This window comes from Anolis carolinensis, chromosome 1 (assembly GCF_035594765.1).
Source record: "Anolis carolinensis isolate JA03-04 chromosome 1, rAnoCar3.1.pri, whole genome shotgun sequence".
NCBI classification, from domain to species: Eukaryota; Metazoa; Chordata; class Lepidosauria; order Squamata; family Dactyloidae; genus Anolis; species Anolis carolinensis.
The window spans coordinates 61,430,305-61,452,038 of NC_085841.1; the positions used below are offsets into that span (position 1 = coordinate 61,430,305).

The window sequence follows — 21,734 nt, forward strand, 5'->3', positions numbered from 1 at the left end:
TTCTAAATAATTTCAATAAATAAATAAACTAGAACATGTAATGAAGAATATACACAGACAAAACTACTATTGCATGTACTTAGCAAATTGCCCCAAGCATCTATGTCTATGTATGTTCCACAAAGCTGCTTGTTGGCTTGCAGTGATCCTTGGAATTCATAGGATTTTCTTAGGTTTTCTTGGTGGTCTCCCATCCAGGACTAACTCTGCTTATCTTCCAAGATTAGCAGATCTTGGAAATGTTTAGAGCAGGCATGGGCAAACTTTTTTGTCTTGGGGCCACATTTGGGCCTGACTGAGAGGGCCGGGAGGGAGGGTGGCCGGGCACACGCCGGATGGGACGGGCCCAGAAGGGAGAGCGCCTGTGTGAGGGTGGGGCCAAAGGGGGCAGAGCAGGGCCCAGGGCATCCTCAGGTTGTCCTACTGGCATAAGAATGAGACTGCTTGCCCCATCCTTATGCCGGAAGGAAAACGAGACATGAGGTGACTGCCCCAATCCTCTTCTCCCGATCTTCATGCTGTCCTCTCAGCATTAAGATGGGAGAAGGGTAAGACAGGTGATGGCCAAGAGTACCTCGGAGGAATCTCAGCTGCTGTGTGCCTTCCTTGGGCTCTCCTCTTGGTATAACGATGGGGCCGCTCGCACCATCCTAATGCCAGGAGGAGGGCAAGACATGTGGTGGCTGAGAGCACTCCAGAGGGCTCTCAGCTGCTGCGTGCCTTCCTCCCCCATCCTTTCTGCTTAATTTATGTGAATATTGCAAGTCAACATTATATTAGTTCTATTGATTCAACACCTTTTCTTCATCTGTAACTAACAATATAGATTTATTCCTACTGCTATGCAACAGACAGAAATTACACGACCTTCAGAGAAAGTATACTTATCTTAACAAAAGTACAAACTACAACTGAAAATGAATATGCCAAGGCTTTGCAAGATGTTGCCTCCCTCCCCTCATCCCCCCCCCCCCGCCCCCGGCCAAATAGCAAATGCCCAATCCATCGGCACTACATTGTTTCTTTTCTTGTTCTTTCATGATGTAGCTTTTCCAAATTCACTGCAAATATGCTGAATTAGGATGTCTAAAATAGTCTTATCAAAAAACCAACAGAAAACATATAGGTTCAATGAAGTTTGTTTTAAATAACACTTATAGCCAGGAAGTCAATCATTTTTTTTTCTCCTTGCCTCCCAAATAAAAACTGGCCTGCCTTTTTGACATGACCACAAAGCCCGGTCACAGACCAATTATCACCCAGATGTTTCTCATCATTCCAAACCATTGACCGTACTGACTACAACTGATGGGATTTATACATTAAAAATTGAGGGACTCAGTTGGATAAATCAGTCTTATATGTATGCAAATATATTTATATTTGTTCTGGTCTCGAAAAGCAACTTGATTTCAAGTTAAAAATTTAGAGCATTTCTGAGTTTTTTCCTACTGTTCAAATAAACAGTGGATTCCTTCCTTCAGACCTACCAGTTGTTAAACAGTTTTTAAAATTCTCATTGTACAACTAGAAAAGATGGCTCCAATCATATAAAAACAGGTGAAGAATGCTGTTGGGCTTATCAAAGGATATTTTCTTTGCTAAAAATTGTTTAGAGCTATTAAGTTTATCATGCATCTGAGTACTGTAAAGATTTGCAGGCTAATCTGGAAGTCTGAATAACAGAGCAAGACTAAACAAATCCAACAAGCTTGAACTGTATATGTATTCAAATGCTGAAAACATAGGCTCCTTCTGCACTGCCATATAAAATCCAGGTTATCTACTTTGAACTAGATTATATAGCTGTGTAGACTCATATAATCCAGTTCGAAACAGATAATCTGAATTCGGAAATTGGATTATATGGCAGGGTAGATCCAGCTTGAGACCAACATTTTTTCCATATTCTGGATATAGTTCTAAGAGGGCAGATGACTTGCTCCATGAACGCTTGATCTAACTAGGTGTTTCTCAAACTCTACTCCTCCAGGTGTTTTGGACTTTAGCTCCCACAATTCCTAAAAGCTAGTAAACTGGCTGGAATTTCTGGGATCTCAAGTTCAAAACACCTGGAGGAGCAGAGTTTGAGAAACACTGGTAACTGAATCCTCATATATCTGACTTGTAGCCTGTTGAACTTATAGTGGCCCCATAAATTACACCAGGTATTCTTAGGCTAGGAACACATAAAAGGTGGCTTTGCCAGTTTCTTCCTCTGGAATATAACCTACAGAATCTGGTATTTGTTGGCAATCTCCTATACATGGACTAATCAAGGCTGATCCTTCTTATCTTCCAAGACAGGATCTGGCGCCTTTAGAATATTTAAACCTGGGAAAATGCATTCTCTAGTGGTCTCAACTTGAGAGACGTAGGTTTATTTCCAGGCACCCAACAGAGTGCCTCTGTGCTGTGTACTGCTGCCCATTCCAAATTATTATGTCTCTCTTCTCTTTGTTTAAAGATTCAGACCAGTGCTAACAGTCTGCAACATTTGTTTATTTCCATTTCAGTGAGATGATAAGCACAGAAAACATAAAAGCTGTCCTACACTTGGTTTGAGACCCTGTTTGTTCTGTTCTTACTCTGACTGAGAGCAGCGCTCCAAGTTTTCCAAGCAAAATCTTCCCATCATTTTTGGCAAGCATCAGCCTTTTTAACATGAGACACCAGGCAACTTTAATAATGTCTTCTGTCACTCAGCTGTGGTTCATCCCTGTGGGAGATGAAAGGTAGGAAATACAGTGCTTGCACTTTCCACACCATAGTTTCTAATTCGATTTGATTTTTCCTCAAAACCTCCAGTAAAAAATGAAAGCCTAATAGAATTTGAAACAATTGCATGTTGAAATTGAGTTTTTCATTGCTTGGACTACACAGAGAGAAAAAACAACTAATTTAAAGCACTGGATAGTGAAAGGAAATTTAATGTACTATGTAGAAACTAACAGTCTGCTGGATCCCTCCCTCCCCTAAAATAAATTGCAATTAAGAAGAGAAAAGGTAATTGGTCAGTCCTTCAGTAGAGGCCATCATTACAAATTATTCTCACTGACATGAGGAAAAACATACTGTCAATAAACAGATAAAACATAAGAGAAGTGGGAGATGCATTACAAGGGAGGTGCGGGATGGATCATGAAAATGGCTTGGGAAAAAAGAATAATTACACATACACATTAAATACATGCTTAGTTTTTAGACTTTAATGGGTATAGCATACTCTGTACATGAAGAGAGAGGCTCTTTGAACCTAACCAGAAGAGAAAGAAAGAAAAGATATCAGCATACGTCTCATACTAAGAAGAAAAATGTGTCTTAGAAAAGTAGAGTAGAACTATCTCCAGCACAACATCTACATAAAGCCCTACAGCCGCTCTCTCTTTTCTCTTAGGGTGCATCTAAACTGCCATGATGTAATGCTAAGGAATCATGGGTGGTATAGTTTAATGAGGTGCCAGGAGTCTTTGGCAGAAAAGGCTCAGTCAAGGTGTTGCAAAACTGCAACCCCCACGGTTCCATTTCATGCATCTGATTAGCAGAAACAAAACACACAGTAGAAACGATTCTGCTTTTGATCTGTGTTGAACATTTAAAGTGTCATCATGAATCTTACCAATCCACAGCTATACTTTTGCCCAAATTGACATAGATAACTATGGAATTGCTTCTGTCCCACTCTCTCTGCCACTGCTGCTCCTGATTCCCCCTTTTAAATGCAAATTTAGGATGCTATAAAACACAGTCATTTTGAGACTACATTTTTTTGGAGAAAGTGTGTTTTAGAATCAATGAAATATTGCATTTGCTTCTACAAAACCCCAATACAACTTTGGACTGTTTTAAACCAGGACCTAACAGCACTAACTCAACCTGACTAATAAGTATGTAATCTGGATTCTTCTGGAAACTCATGTTGCTCATTATGTTACTGATAAGGCAATGAGAAAAAAGAAAGAAACAGAAGAACTGCATATACAACAAACACATTTTCTTGTCTTTGATCCCCCTGGAATTTCTCCCGTAACATCTGTCTCATTGACCTTTTCCATCATCTTGTTTACCCTTTTGTCTTGTTATTTATTTCCTAGCACGGCATTTCACTACCTGGAATTAGCCTGTTCAATATTCAGAGCCTTTATTAACATTTTCATTAACAGTACAAGCTTATGCAACACAAAAGTGAGTCCCACTGTGGTCAATGGAACTTATTCCTAGGTTGTACTTATAAGCTTTTACTTTAAGGTAGCTCGCAATCTCTATTTAATGCATAAAATATATATCTTTTAAAACAGATTTGAAATTACTTTAAACACAATTACTTACAGTCATGGTTCTAATAAATGCTTTAGTTTTTTTTACTATGCAAACTGGTAATTTTGATTACATTGTGAAGAGATCCCAGAATGCTATAAGCTAAGGGGTATGTGGTACAAAAAAAATCAAAATGTGTTTTACAGGTGACCCTATATTGTAAAATAAAATCCAAAAAAGTAGTGACACTTCAAAGAGGATTAAGTCCTTTCTTCTTATTCTATTTTCATATTTACAGTTTGTTATTACAAAGAGGAAATAAATGTAATTCATTATTTGTAACTCCTGTAATTATGTTCATGCTCTGGTAAAAAGAACTTCAACCACTGAAGCCAAAATCAGATTGTGAATACACCAATTGATAATACTTTTGGCAGCAATCTCAGATTTCAGAATTAGCAAAAAAAATGGTATAAATGTTTTTCATTATGCATTGACATATGGGACTTTCCTACTGTACTGAGAAGAGTTTAAATGACTTTTTTATTGACACAATGACTGAAAGAACTGCAGTATAACCAACCAAATTAGAAAAAAAAATAGAGAGAAGCATTTCCTTTTACAGAAGCTATTGTTCACTGTTCTTAAAGGAAAGTGGCAATGACTGCTTGGTGACTATACAAAGCTAAAAGGAAACTTAACTGCACCTCCATTTAAACATCATACATTATTCCACATTCTGAAGACCAATCTTCTCCAGCAGTGTTCAAGATTGGAGGAAAGGAGTTTTTACAGTTGCCTAGAAACAAATATCCAGGTTGTGGCAAGCAGAGGCACATCATATATACAGAGATGCTGAAAGATACAATATAGAAATGCAAATTCTAGTGTATCTATATTTATTTATTCAATAATATTTTCTCTTGGGCATGGGAAAGTTGAAAGGGAATATTCTAACAGCAAAATTATTTAAGTGTTTGCTTAGATGTAAGCTTCGAGGCAGTTGTAGAGCAATTTTACATAAGCTTAAAAAATAGACAGCACAGCGTAGTGGTCTGAGCACTGGACTACAACACTGGAGTGTGGGGTTTGGCTTCCATGGAAATGCAATGGATGATCTTTGGCAAGTCACATACTTTTAGCCCAGTAAACCTTAGGCTAGGGTCACTTAAAGATCACCATAAATCAGAAATGACTTGAAGGTACACAATAAAAAAAAAATCTTCACTTTTTAAAGTGAGGCATAGTCACAGTCACAGGTAAAGTATGACTAGTATTGTAGTTTAAGTTAAATCTTGCTGGGCAAGCATTAAAAAAGCAGCAAAAAGCTCTACTTAACTTTACCAAACTGCTAATTATATTATTCATTTTCATATCTCCTTAGGTTTATTTTGCTTTTCTAACACTCACTAGAGAGAGAATGATTTAAAGTTGGGGAATGAGGTAGGAAAGCATTGGCCCTGCCACAGAGACCTTACTCTTTGAATCATTACTCAAATAGGAATAAACTCCATTCCTGGTTATTATACCTTGGAAGTGGGTCATTAAAGTTACCACTACTGCCCTTTTGGGAATACTTTGTTCTTTTATAGGAAAATGTAAATAGTGATGGTGTTTCAAAAACTAGAAAGACACCCCTGCAAAAAACAAAAACAAAACAAAAAACCTACTGCAGCCACTGACTTTCTATCCAGCTCCTCAAAAACCCAGCTTCCTTTTCTTTCTGTTCCCCCCATTTTTGCCCAAAAGTCCAATACAGTACATGCATAGTTTATTCAAACATCTATAAACATTACAGGAATCCTCCCAGAAGTGTCACTGATATCACCAATGAGAATGCAATGGTATATAGGGCATTCAAGCATTCTAGCACTACAGTAGAGTCTCACTTATCCAACCTTCACACATCCAATGTTCTGCATTATCCAACGTGGTCAGTCTCCAGTTGTTTCTCTAGGCAGCAGGGACTGAACTTTTTACGGATTTAACTTCCAACAATGATGTTACTGCAAGTTCATTTTATACAATTCTACGTATCTTTATTTGTAGACAATTTGTTAGCAGCCAATGTTTTTATAGTCAATATTTTCAATACATTACGATGTTTTGGTGCTAAATTCGTAAATACAGTAATTACTACATAAGGTTACCATGTATTGAACTGCTTTTTCTGTCGATGTGTTGTCAAACATGTTTTGGTGCTTAATTTGTAAAATCATAATGTAATTTGACATTTAATAGGTTTTTCCTTAATCCCTCTTTATTATCCAACATTTTTGCTTATCCAATGTTCTGCCGGCCTGTTTATGTTGGATAAGAGAGACTTTACTATATAACACCATTTCACATTATTAGTAGAGCTCTAGGATACTCCTGAAGATTATAAACCGGTGCAAGAGCTATACCTTACAGCACTTATGTTATAGCGGCTCTAAAGCTATGTAATCCATAGTAGTATCTTTGACTTTTCTGGATTTGATTAAAATGATTTTTTTCCTAAGAATCTCTAGATCAGTGGTTCTCAACCTGTGGGTCCCCAGGTGTTTTGGCCTACAACTCCCAGAAATCCCAGCCAGTTTACCAGCTGTAAGGATTTCTGGCAGTTGAAGGCCGAAGAACCCCACAAATTGAGAACCACTGCTCTAGATTCTCCAATAAGATTATGTGGTCAACTTTGGATGGACATTCACCATAAAATCATGCTGGAGGACCTAGCGATTCCTAGGGATGTGTTCACTCTGGTAAAACATAAGGCACTTCCCCCCACTTTTGTGGAGTTATGCACCCCAGTGAATGTGGAGGGCTGACTGTACAGTAGAGTCTCACTTATCCAAGCTAAATGGGCCGGCAGAACCTTGGATAAGCGAATATCTTGGATAATAAGGAGGGATTAAGGAAAAGCCTATTAAACATCAAAGTAGGTTATGATTTTATAAATTAAGCACCAAAACATGTTATACAACAAATTTGACAGAAAAACTAGTTCAATACGCAGTCATGTTATGTTGTAATTACTGTATTTACGAACTTAGCACCAAAATATCATAATATATTGAAGGATGTTCTCCCCTATCTGCTGGAAAAGAACATTCTATTTCCCAGCAGAGGAGGGGTTAGCGCCATGTATGTTTGGGATTTGCCAGAGTCACTTTGGATCAGGTAGAGGTGCTGGCATATGCTACTTTAAAGTTTTGCCACTTACTTTAGAACCCTCCTCCCAAATGCAACCTGGGCCAACTCAAACATGTCCAACCTAGAATACTTGGCAAAGGTGGAGGGTGACTTCCAAGTAGCAGCTCTGCAGATCTTCATCAGTGGATCATTAGTGCCTAGTGATGCCAAAGTGGCTGTACTTCTGGTGCCACTATGCTTTGTGGAAGGCAAGTTCAGAGTCAAATAACAAGTTGTGATACAGTTCTTGCTCCACCTGCTTACTATAGGCAATCCCTCGTGACAGTGTATGATTGTCATTCAAGGCTAAAGTCTTGGCAGTGGGTCCGTAAGTACTGTAGCTCTGCATGATCTTTTGCAATGAGGACATAGATTTCCAGAAGGAAGGTAGTCACAAGGGTTTGCTTATGCGCCTTCCTCTTGGCATGTTTCTCCCTTTCACCCTCTATTTGTGCTTCTTAAAAATCCATAGCATGACTGGTAACATCTGACCTCCCGTTAGGATGCTCGAGGGCCAGGGCTTCAAAGTTGTCAGGATTTATTCCACATTTTTTAGGTTAGCTTCAAGCCTGTTTTTAAATCTCTTTTGCTGTCCATCGAATTCCATTTTCTGTTCTTAAGCAAGCAGCCACCTGCTTAAAGTGGATGGTGACACTTATTTATTATTTTATTATTATTATTTAATTTTTATGTATTGGTTTATTTTATTTATATCAAATTGGGATACAAAGCACAATTCAGAACACAAATCTGCATGTGCGTGCGTGCAGTTGTGATAATAATACATTTTTTATATACCGCTCTATCTCCTCGAGAGGACTTCCATATATACAAAACAGTCAATTGTCAAAAACAACATACAGCAACTTAACACAACAGACATGATAAACAATTCAGTTAAAATAGACATAATTACAGTCAGGACATTCCATCGAGGGAATGTAATGTATCAAACATAGGATTTTCATAGGACAACATGCTCATACCGAGGTTTATATACTGATGAGCTAAAACTGCTTGTGGTCTTGGGATAGCAACAGAAAAAATATATAAGATGAGACAAGGAATGGAACAAAGCATTAATATCTCAACTCCTAAGTTATATTGTATGCCACCAAACCAGCTCTTTGAGGTATATCCGTACATCTTTTTTTATTGGGGGGGGGGGGGGGTTAAGAAGTTTTGAAATAAGTGAATTCAACCTTAACGGGAAGATGAAAAAGAAATAAAAAGTCATAATAAAGACAATATAGAAAAGACCAGGAATGAATGAACCATAGGACTAGTAGTATTCCTCAATTCAATCTCTGACACCTTGCACATCCTTGTTATTTCTAGGTGAGCTTTTCATTTTCCGTATCACAGTCAGCAGCTTTATAACCGTTGTTGAAAACGCAGGTGTAATCAAGACAAAGGCATATTGCAGAGACTGAGCAAGGATTTTATCAAGCTAGATTCTTGACTGAAAGAGATACAAAAGGACAAAACAAAGCCATTGAAGTGGCTTATTAGGAAAGTGGAACACATTTGGTGTTGCTGCAATTTCTGTTCTAGAAAATGAATTTGGTCTGAGCATTACTACACTTCCAATAGGCTATGTGATGTCTGGAACAAAATTAATTTTTTATGGATTTAACCAATTCATTATTGATTATGTTCATGCTTCCCCTTTTCACTGGGGAAAAGTAGAAGATCAACTGCATTGCATGTCATACTTCTAATGTTTTTAAAGGAGAGTTATTGTTTTTGTTGTAAAGTGAAAGGAAACAATGCTATAGTTTCTTTTCTAACAGTCATGCAACAGTCTTGAAATCCCAGAATATCCAAGGCCAACGTACAATACAAAATACAATAGAGCAATAACTCACTGAACTGTGTACTGCAAATGGCAGGTCACAATACCACAAAATTTAATTTCATCAATACAACAAATCACAACCTTCATTTTGCTGCACCTAGATAGCCATCTCATACACAAAATATTCATAAAGTAATTCTTAGCCACCCTATCTGAAGACCAAGATGAAGGGAAGTAAATCAAGCAAACACTGTACAGTATATTCTCTGAGTTGGAAGGTTCAATAGAAACAAAGGAACAAGTACCAAGTAAACAAACTAGCAAATGCCAAAAGAATCTCTGTGACAATAATTTGGGTGATACACAAGGATTCTCTTGGTGTTTGCTAAGGTAAAAGTTTCCCCTTGACATTAAGTCTACTCATGTCTAACTCTGGGGGGTGGAGCTCATCTCCGTATCTACGCTGAAGGGCCACCGTTGTCCGTAGACACCTCCAAGGTCATGTGGCTGGCATGACTGTATGAAGCACTGTTACCTTCCCGCTGGAGCAGTACCTATTGATCTACTCACATTGTTTTTGAACTTCTAGATTGGTAGAAACTGGGGCTAACAGTGGGAGCTCACTCCGCTCTCCAGATTTGGTGTTTGCTAGTTCTACATTAACAAGGGCAACATTGTACCTGAAAGAGTACTTTTTAATGATCCTTTAGGATTATGCTGAAGTAATATCGTGATGCATCATTCTACATAATAAAATTAAAGTGGTCTAATACCACTTTAACTTCCATGACCCAAGGCTGTGGAATCCTGGGAAATCTAGTGTGGTGTGGCACCAGCAATCTTTGTCACCGAAGGCTAAGGATCTTGTAAAGGTACAACTCCTACAATTCCATTGCATTGAACCATGGCAATTAAAGTGGTATCTAACTGCATTAATTATACAACATGGATACACTCTTAAAATGCAATACACACCAATTCTCTCACGTAGTTTTCTGTGGATGAGAATAGAACATAATTACAAAGACTGCTGCATTTTTCTTAACATGCATATAAAAAACACACACACACACAAATAGTTTCAGTTTTTCTGCACAGCCTTCAGCTATCAGATTCACAGACAGATCAACAGCTGGTTTACAGGCTACTTCCTAAAAGGTGGCAGATGTTTCATTCACAAACACAGGTGCTGATGGCTTATTTCTCTTGCATGAACAACTCAACATTTAGTTTTAGGCAGCATAAGAAGAGATTACTGGTCCAAAATAGCTATTCACTACAAATTATGAGAAAATTTTTATAAGGAAATCTCTAATTATCTGGAAAATGGACCACAGAACGATGCATCACCCCGCCTTCACCTCACTTTGTTAGACAAACTAACAAATTAATGTTATGCTATGTGCAAAACAGTGGAAATATTGCATAGCAGAAAAGTGATAGAAAATACATATGTCATACCATATATACTTGAGTATAAGCCATGTTTTTCAGCCCTTTTTAGGGTTGAAAATGCCACCCTTGTCTTATACTCGAGTAAGGGACCTGGCCAACTTATCCTCAGGTTGGACTATACTTGGCAATCAGAGTTGGACAGTCTTATCTTAAATTACAGTTTTATGTAAATATTTAAAACATTTACCCTACTGCTGCCTCAATTAATGTAATTTATTTTATTTATTTTTTGAAATTTACCAGTAACTGCTGCATTTCCTACCCTCGTGTTATACTCGAGTCAAGTTATCCCAGTTTTCTGTGGTAAAATTAGGTGCCTCAGCTTATATTCGGGTCGGCTTATCATCAAGCATATAGGATACTTAAAATTCTGACTCCAAAACCCAGAGTTAGGTAATGATATTTATCAGGATCAACCTAATAGCCACAAAATTATGGACAAAATGGATTGTGATTATTTTAATATTTAATATTTTCAGTTTAAATTCTCAATTTTGAACTTCTAAAATTGGAAATCTAATTGATTTTGACAACTGTTACTTAACAGGAGGTGTGTGTAAGAACACACTATGCCTTTTACAAGCTTTAGTCAAATAATTTCAATTAAACACAGACAAACACAAAAACTTGCCTTTGTTCATCCTGAAGGGATATTTTTGCTCTTTGACTTGTAACCTGTCTACTAGAATAACACTTTTCTTAACAGCAGGAATCCTCACCAGTGTTGGAAACAGGTGGCTTTAGCCAGGCATGGGCAAACTTCAGCCCTCCAGGTGTTTTGGACTTCCACAATTCCTAATAGCCTACCGGCTGTTAGGGATTGTAGAAATTGAAATCCAAAACAACTGTAGGGCCTAAGTTTGCCCATGCCTACTGTTATTAATAAGTTACACATGTTGCCATTTACAGTATATAAGACAAACTCACAAACCAAATTCACTAGCGCTCAAGCCAAGGTCAATGAAAATTGGCATATGAGCATGCTATATCTTTTTGATTATTTTAACAGATCAAAAAGACCAGTTAATGGAAATTTGCATAAGCATAATATTAACACTTCTCAGCTATTTTCCCTTTGTCTATGCTTCCTTTTTTCAGACTTCACTATAAATTCCTCTAATCTAAACAGAATAGTCACAACATAGTCAACAAGGTTGCTTCTTTCAATGCAATAATGGTAGATGTAAATAAATGGAGGTGAGCCTTTCTTTTCTCCCTAAAACAGTCAAGGCATGGCTATCTGAAATTTTCATACATAGTTGTCCAACTTCCACTGCAATCGAAAATGTCTTTTTCTGAAATGTTTCAAATGGCCTCAGTCTAAGTCTCAAAACATTATTGCTCTAAAGATAAATGGACTAAATGAAGCATGACACAGGCAGTCTAGATTATCAATTTTCACAAAATTTACTTTCCAGGTAAACAGTAGCAACATAACCGTGATTGGCAAAATGTGTCTCAACAATATAATAAATTATTTATGAAATGCATCTTTCCAAAACATAATTATATCTGGTAATTAATCCAAAGAACTGCAAGCTCCTCTTTTGGTGCAATTTAAAAGAAATTTCAACAATCGTACATTGTTGAAGTATTGGTGTGGAGTTCACACTGCAATTAAGCTTGGCTGCCATTAATTTCCGAAGAAAACCCTGGAATCCCAGCAGACACATTTTAATTGAAAGGCCGACATGACCTTTCTTATTTCAGCAAGACTAGCCACAACGGCTCAACATGAAGTCAATTGGACTATTAGTCATCATGTCAAAAAGGAGCATTAACATCTATCCCAGAAGCTGGCCCTCCCATTAAGGCCAATCTGGCAGAAACACCAATAAAGAGATTGCTCTTAATGGGAAATAGGGCTATTGATAACACAAGGGACTGCTCATTTTAAGGCTGAATGAACAAACCCTCCAAGGCAGTAATTTCTACAGATGTATACAGGAAGGCATTTTCAGGATAACTACTCACACTTTACCCAAAAGTGTATTCTCTCAGGTGTCTTTCAGCATCGTTTTCAATAAAATGTCAATTTAATAACTCTGTGCAGAATTCAGCATCCTTCCTTTGTATTACTATAGAATATATCTATGATAGATAACAATATCAGTAATTTATTAGTTAACACAATGTATCGTGAAAGCTACATCTTTACCTCAAAGCAGATTGGCATCACACAGAGATACTGGTATCAGTTAGAATGAATGCAGCTTGCACCATATGGACAGAAATTAAATATCAGCACATAAGGATTTTTTTTGATGTCAAGTTTAAGTCTATTTCAGGCAGAAAATCCAGGAATGCACATATGATAATAAAAATATATTAAATGTCTACTCTTGACAGAAAAGTTATTAAAATGAGGATAAATATCAGCCATGGGCCATGTAGTAACCACAAAAGTCGTTTTTGAAATCCTCACAAAGGAACTCATCACTTCCCATTTTATTTGGGGAGATTGTTTTTACTAGTAAAGTGGGGGCACACACTTTTCCAGATGTTTTACATCCAAAAGAGGCTATTTTCCAAACCAGGAATTGTGCTATTGTGAAAGTGTATCTTGAACATATGGATAAGTCAAGTTGTTATTTGGTCTACAGCAGAAAACAGATCTTTACAATAAAGAAAAAACAAGTTTAAAAATGTACTGAAAAGACTAAGCCTCTTTCTCTCAAAAGATAACTAAGGAGAAACTCAATTCGCATATCTAAAAATAGCATACAGGAGGAAACTAACAGGCAAGGCCAAAAGGGGGTTTTGTGGGGGTGTGTGGTGAAAGAGATTGCATAAGGTGAGCTTGTCTCTGTTGGGTTAAACCCTCCCGCCTCCAGATAGTGTTCTGAGAGAGTATGTTAGGTTAAGCTGTTGTATCTAAAAATACAGAATAGAAAAATTTGAAAAATCCTGAATACTTACGTAAATAATTTATGATCATGAAAAAAATAACTGTTTTTCTCAATTCACAAAGAGCCAGCCACAAATGCAGGCAAAACATCAGGAGAAAATGCTGCTAGAACACAGCCATACAGCATGGAATCCCAGTGATTCCAGCCGTGAAAGCCTTCGACAATAGAAAGAGCCTTAGAAATGCCTCTTTTGAGAAAGAGTTCTATAGTACAGGTCTACTTCTTTGCAAGCAATGCTATGAATTTCACCAGACAGAAAAGCAGCAATAGGTAGTGTGCCTGTTCCAATCCGTAAGAGAGACAAGGAGGTGTCAAAACCCAAGTCCAGATACCAATCCTTTTAGAGAACTCCAAATCTTTAGTGAATGGACGGAACAGTCTGATGAAAGATTACATGAGGCAAGGATGTGCAATTTCAGTGGGTCCGTGAGACAATTCCTACTCCAAGACATACCATGAGCCACATGCACAGATGCTAAAATGCAAGTATAATATGTTTAGAAAGACTTCTAGTTTCAACCACCTTGCCACATTTAAGGACTTTTTTTTTTTTACTGAACAAGGTACAGGCTGTGTGTCATTTCAAAGGTACAGGCTGTGTGTCATTTCATTTAATATTATTCTGGGAGACGATGAGGCTTTTGTGATATTGGGGCTGGAGAAACTGCACACATATTGCACTCAAGAGGTCAATCAGCAACTATTTCTACTAGAAGTCTTATACTACTACTTTTGCTTTCTGATCTGTGACCTTCAAAATGAATACAGATTCTCTGCTTGTCAGTCCCCTTTTTCAACTGTCTACTCCAACCTCCTCTGTTTATGTGTTTCTTCCACACAATAATAATAATAATAATAATAATAATAATAATAATAATAACGATTTATTTTTAACCTGCCCTCTTTCCCCAAAGGGACTCAGGGCGATAAAACTCAGCTCTGCCACAACTGGATGCTAACTCCAGACTGGTTTCTTCCATACCAGCATGGAGTTATCTTCATCAGGACTGGATGCAAATTACATCATCATTTCCACTGCCTCAATCTATAAAACAGATGAGCAGTTACATGACTCAACTGACAAGATACATATCCACACAAAGCATTTTACGGTAGTAAATCCATGTCTCAGAAGCATGGGTCATAATCGCCATGTTTCTGTGCTTCAGAAAATGGTACAGCATATTTCCAATGACTATAATAGATGGAAGCACTAAACAAGAATTAATTCTTATACTCACAAGTAAACCAAGTTTGGAAACAATCCATAGGATACATATTTGCTCAATTAAAGGGAGGAAAATCCCAACAACAATGGGTTTCTCTAAGGACCCCATCTGCCATCATTTATGATTTGCCTGCATTCAGATATAATCTATCAATTCTCTTCCGGTCCATTACTGCTGCCTGACATTGCTCAGGAGAGAACCTATGCTCCTAGATCATGACAGAGAAATAGAGATAGGTGTTGTCAGCATATTAATGATACTTCACTCCAATAGCTTAGGCAATCTCAACTGGTGACTTCATGTAAATATTAAACACCAGTGTGTATCATTCTCTAGGTCATTTTACTCAGATATTTAATCTGAGTGAAGCTCAAGAGAAATATTTCCGAAAAAAATGTGATGGGCAAGCAAGCTGTACCATTACTGAATGTACAACATACAGGTTCATCCCCTTGAGACTTGGCATTTCCTGAACCAATATGAAGGAAGAAAGGAAAACAGAAGCTTACAAATGAGTCTCAAAATTGAAAATAAAGCCTATCCTTTTATACTTCGGATTCTTTTAAAAACAATTCCATACTTTCCGTCTTCAATATAATAGTATGTCTTTGTCAAACTTTGGAACCATGAAAACATGAACCATGAACAGTATAGTGTGGTGTACCATAGGTTCGGTAAAGGTTTTCCCCTGACATTAAGTCGAATCGTGTCCAACTCTGGGGGTTGGTGCTCATCTCCATTATGGACAACGCCGAAGAGCTGGTGTAGTTCATAAACACCTTCAAAGTCATAAGGCTCCATGCATAACTGCATGGAGCGTCGTTACCTTCCCGCCAGAGCGGTACCTATTGACACATTTGCATGTTTTCGAACTGCTAGGTTGGTAGAAGCTGGGGCTAGCAGCAGGAGCTCACTCCACTCCCTGGATTCAAACCGATGACCTTTTGGTCAGCAAGTTCAGCAGATCAGCCGTTTAACCTGCTGTGCCACCAGGAGCTTCTCAATGAACCATAATAAATGTATTGTATTGCTGTATTCATCAATATAATGGTCAACCATAATATATGTATATTTAAGATGCTACTGGTAGTTGTTATTGACAAAATCCTATATGAATTTATTCACATTCAAAATATGGATATATGTGTATTCTCAGAAATGCAAATTAAAGCAGCTTCTGCATTAGAACTTAATTCACAAGGAAACCAACCCATTTCACTTATAGTACCACACAGTAACAAAATGTAAACAGCACTAGAAAACTGATAACCCACTTTGCTTAGATTAATACAGTATCTACTTAAACAGGCATGGACAAACTTGGGCCCTCCAGGTGTTCTGGAGGGGGGAAAGGAATGAGCCTGAGGCTGTTAGAAATGGTGGGAGTTGAAATCCAAAACACCTGGAGGCCCAGATTTGCCCTTGCCTGTGCTAAAGCCATTTAGAAGCACTAAGTTAACATTCCTTTTGTTCATACAATAACCTTTTTCTAGGCAATGAGAAAGTTCCGCTGATCATCACATCTTACATAAATTGGGATATAGCTCCCAACATTGTCACAATGTTTTGAAACACCAGCCACACAGGCACAGAAAGAGAGCAAATCCCTCCACCCCCAGCTCCCCACCCACCACCTGATCTCCTTTTCATCATCCTGGAACAGGATGGTAAGCATGGCTTTCATCAGATGGAGAGGAAGAAAGAGAATGGAGGCAAAGGAGCAGAAGCAAATAGCTGGTGGGCAAAGGTGATTTCTGATCCGTTTTGATAATGCAAGACACGAGATTCCATTTCTTGATATATCAAGGATAGGACTGTCAGGGTTAATTCCAGCGTACAACCCTACCCTTCTCCAGACAACTTGCAAAGAGTGTTTCCTTTGCTGACAGATAGTGAATATGTGGGAAAGAGGATAGAGAGAGAGAAGCGGGAGCTGCTGTTTTGGAAGAGGAGAGAAAGGCAGAAAAGCCAGAGCCTTACTTTTGTAGCTGGCTGCCCAGGGCTGGTAGCCATAATAGCCCGTGATCCGCAGGATCCTTTCCTCGATGGACGTGAGCCCCACGGAAGTGAGGTCCTCCACCGAGCGGGACCATTTCAAATCCTCTTTGATGGCTTCATCCACCACCAGGTACTTCAGCTGCCGGAGTTGAGGGCTGATGTCTGACAGCCGCCGGGGGCTGACGTCGGGAGATCTCCTCATGCCACTAGGAAGCCAGGAGGGAGAGAAGGAGCAGAGGGGAAAGGCAAACCGGGGTTATCATCAATGGCAGGAGGGGAGCCACAAGGCAGCAGCAGCAACGCAAGGAAAGGGCACGCTTTTCAGACTCAACACACTCTCACACCGACAGGAGGGGAAGGCACAGCAGAGCAGAGCAGGGGGGAAACGGAGGTGGGTGATCGACATAAAAGAGACAGGAGTCCCTCCTCAGTGGTACTAATATGCCCACTAGAGGAAAGAGATCCCTCTCCAGAAGTCTTAATATACCAAGAAGGGTTTTAACTCTGGGGGTTGGTGCTCATCTCAAATTTTGAGCCGAAGAGTCAGCATTGTCCATAGACACCTCCAAGTTCATGTGGTTGGCATGACTTTATGGATGCCACTGCAGTACCTATTGATCTACTCACATTTGCATGTTTTAGAACTGCTAAATTGGCAGCAGCTGGGGCTAACAGTGGGAGCTCACCCCACTCCCCACATTCAAACCACCAACCTTTATATCAGGTCCTGATATATCAAAAAGTCCTTAATGTACCCACAATGGGAAAGAGGGGAAAGGAGCCCCTCCTCAAACGTCTTAATATACTCCCCAAACCTACCAACTGCCTCGGAAAAGCCTGCCAGGAGGGAGCTCCAAGGTGTTAGCTGGCCCTGATCGTTTCATATCTGGTATTCCTCTGATTTCTGAGGGTTGTTCTTTATTTACTGTCTTGATTTTAGAGTTTTTTAAATAATGGTATAGTAAATTATGTGGCTCTACTGGTCAACAGCTGCAAGGCCAAGTACAAGCCACAAGCGTAAAGACACAGCTCCACCCAGAGAGGAAAAGTATTCTTACCATACATCAAGGGAACCACTGACCACATAGGGAAGCTGATGAAGAAACACAACCTACAAACTATCTACAGAACCACTGAGACAACCCAGTAAATCCTATGTTCAGCAAAGGACAAGAGAGATCCGCGCATCCCAGGAGGGACAAGGCCAAAAACAAACGAAATGAAATAAATTTTTAACAGAAAAGAGGAAACCATGAAAATGAACAAAATCTGGCTCCCAGTATTTTAAAAAAACTCTAAAAGGATAGTAAGTTAAGAAGGACACTAAAAGAAAACAGAGGAATTCCAGGCATGAATTAATCAGGGCCAGTTAACACCTCCCAACAAACGACCCCCCAGGCAGGAAGCAACCAGGCTTTGAAGCTGCAAGGCCATTCAATGCTAATCAAGGTGGGTTGTGAGTTTACCGGGCTTGTATGGCTATGTTCCGGAAGCATTCTCTCCTGACGTTGCGCCCACATGTATGGCAGGCATCCTCAGAGGTTGAGGATGCCTGCCATAGATGTGGGCGAAACGTCAGGAGAGAATGCTTCCGGAACATGGCCATACAGCCCGGTAAACTCGCCCACAACCCAGTGATTCGGCCATGAAAGCCTTCGACAAGACACGAATCAAGGTGGCCAATGGCAACATTCCCATTTGCCTCAGGCAGGCAAGAGTTCTTCCTCCGGCGCCTTCTTGTTCTTAGGGAAGAAGAGCAGCCCCAAAACACCCGTGTCCGAGAAGCGGGGAGGAGAAGAGGTGTTGGGGGAATAAACTTTGGGACAGGAGCCACGACGGAGGGTCTTTCCGTTGCCCTCGGAGCGTCTCCATCCCGGGAAGGGAAAGGCGGGCGCCTCGCCCTCCCTCCTTCCCTCCCTCCCTCCGCCCGCAGGACTCAGCCCACCCGCCACGCAGAGCCCACGGGCCCCTCCTGCACTCACATGGCGATGGTCTTGCCCCTGGCCGTTCCGTTGGGGAACTCCCGGACCCCCATCGGGAAGAGCAGCGGCGGCGGCGGGAGGGCTCCCAGGCTTCAAGGAAGGGCAGGCGAGGGGCCGCCCCGCCGGTGGAGGGAGGGAAGGAGGGGAGGGCAGGGAGGGGGAGGACGCGGCCAGCCGGCAGGGCAAACGCAGCCCGGAGTTGCGGGCGGGCGCCGAGGGAGCGCGGCTGCCTGCATGCGAGCCCCGCGTCCTCCACCGCGAAGGCCAGGCGACGGGGTCCCCGCTGGGAAGCCTGCTGCCGGTGCTGTCCTTGCCTTTGCGGCGGGTGAAGCTCCACAGAGGAGCCAGCGCCGTCCGTGGCCCCGCTCGCTCGCTCGCTCGCGCTCTCGCTGCCTCCCGCTCGCTCCGGCTCTGAATAAGCGCTCGCCCGTTCTCAAGAGCCGGCGCGTCCTCCCACTCTCGGCCTGCAGGGGGAGCCCGCTCTCCTCCTCCTCCGCTGTGGTTCCCCCGTTGCTATGCGGAGAGCGGACCGATAGGGGGCGCGCGGCAGCACTTAGCCCAGGGGTCCTTCTCCACCTTCCTCAAACTTTTTAAGCAGGGGGCCGGTCCACAATCCCTTCAGACTGTTGAGGGGCCGATTTATCATTTGGAAAAAAAAAAAACCGAACAAATTCCTATGCAGATTGCACATGTCTTATTTGTAGTGCAAAAACAACAATGAAAGAACAATACAATATTTAAAAATAAAAACAATTTTAACCAACATCAACCTATCCGGATTTCAATGGGAAGTGTGGGCCTGCCTCTGGCCAGTGAGATAGCCAAGTTAATTAGGATTATTGTTGTTGTGTGCCTTCCTGTCTTTTCAGACTTTGGGCGAGCCTAAGTCTAAAACTGAGGGCCTAAACTGGGCTGTATAGACCAATGAATACTCCACCACAGACCCCAGAAGCACTGCAAAGCCAAGAACAAACCCTGAGAGTAATGATAAAGATCCACCCAGAGGAATTACTGACCACATATGGAAGCTGATGAAGAAACACAACCTAAAAGCAATCTACAGATCCACTGAAAAATCCAACAAATGCTACATTCAGCAAAGGACAAGAGGGATCCTCTCACCTCTGCAGGAGCCTATCGTATACCATGCAGCTGTGGTCCATATAGGGACCACCAAAGCAGCATTGCCTAAACACGAATCAAGGAACATGAGAGGCACTGCAGACTAACTCAACCAGAGAAGTCAGCCACAGCAGAGCAACTGATGAACTAACTTGGACACAGGATATTATTTGAGAACACACAGACTACAAAAAGAAGCCACTGAAATCCACAAACATGTGCACAATTTCAACAGAAAGGAGGAAACCATGAAAATGAACAAAATCTGGCTACTAGGATTAAAGAAACTCTAAAATCAGAACAGTAAATAAAGAACAACACTCTGAAAACAAGGGAAATTCAGACAAGAAATAATCAGGGCCAGTTAACACCTCCTAACAAAGGATCCCCCAGGCAGGAAACAGCCAGGCTTTGAAACTGCCAGGCTTTTTAATGCTAATCAAGGTGGCCACTTGAAACATTCACACTTGCCTCAGGCAGACAAGAGTTCTTCCTCCCACCCTGAACATTCCACAGATAGATAAACCCCACTTGCCTAGTGTTCTACACCTCACAACCTCTGGGGATGCCTGCCATAGATGTAGAAGAAACGTCAGGAGAGAATATGTCTGGAACATGGCCATACAGCTCGAAAAACTCACAACAAATGACAATACATTTGTTTCTCTCCTTGAAAGTCTCCACAGAGCTGTGACCAATGGATCATAGGCTGACACCAGCCTCTTTAGGTGGCACTGCCTTAGCACGTTTGACACATGCACACACACACACATATATGCCCCAGGCCACACATGAAAACCTTTGGGTGACAAGGGCCATTTCATGCATTATGTGGAGCTTGCTGCATTTGGCTGCAGACCATTAGAAATCCCTGGAACAAAATACGCCTGTAAGGCATGTGTCTGCCGCTATTATAATTTACTGCTCTCTGTAAGTGAACATTACGTTTGTGCATGAAAATGCCACATGAGAAAAGGACCCCCAGCCAGTAAAACAGAGCTAATCCAACAAAGATCTTTTAACACACTGCTTGTCTCTCATAAACATCCTGTTATCTTGATAGTAGTGAGATCTCCTGGGTCTTGTGTGATTTATTTGTCTTGCAGCTTTGGAGTCAATAGTACCAAGAAGATCCAAAAACTGGTGGAGAGAAATCTCATGAAACTTCTTTATATACCTATTTATCACTGTATGAAGGTGACTCTCAAAAGTAGGCATGACCTGAAAGTGTCATTCTGCAGCCTCTTTGTCTCAGATAGCCATCTACACATCAACTGCAAGAGCTTTTAGAATTGTTTCTGCAGGAGTCTGAAACAGAGGCAAACATCTGAATGCAGATGGTGCCGAAACACTGCTCCTTTCCTTAAACATAGGCCATCAAAACAGTAGTGTGAAGAAAAAACACTTAATGTTCTGTTTTTTGCAAAATATTCCCTTTCTTTCCTTCCTTGTTATGCTTTTATTCCTCTGTAATGCACTACATGGCCTTGATGATGATACACATATGTCAGCTCACCACAGCCGCTCCTGAATGAACACACGAGACTCTTTGTGGTATCACCAGGAACTTTTACTGTAGGAAACATGAACATCAGAAAAGCCAAGAATGGGAGGCTCCGGCCAACCCTCCTTTATATACCCTCCCCCTCATTTGAACAGTCTCTTCCCGCTCAGTAAAACCCCGCGCAAATTCCCCGCCAAGTCCATCAGCCGTTTCTCCTCCGAGTCCTGGGACGCAGGTGTCTTATCAATGTCAGTGACCCTGAAACTCAGAGCCACATCCAGGCTCTAGTAGCAGGGTTCTGACATGGCG

At 40.7% G+C, this 21,734-nt stretch overlaps 1 protein-coding gene across 1 annotated transcript in view; it reads right to left on the bottom strand.

The window, feature by feature from the left end:
* Positions 1 to 19,216, bottom strand: part of slc35f3 (solute carrier family 35 member F3) — a 146,659-nt gene extending 127,443 nt beyond the window's left edge. The window contains exons 1-2 of the mRNA XM_008124177.3: positions 18,800 to 19,216; positions 16,800 to 17,023 (exon numbers count right to left, since the gene is read on the bottom strand). Of these exons, the coding sequence (XP_008122384.1) occupies positions 16,800 to 17,023; positions 18,800 to 18,852 (277 nt within the window). The 5' untranslated portion in view covers positions 18,853 to 19,216. The remainder of the gene's footprint in view (positions 1 to 16,799; positions 17,024 to 18,799) is intronic.
* Positions 19,217 to 21,734: the final 2,518 nt, after the last annotated feature.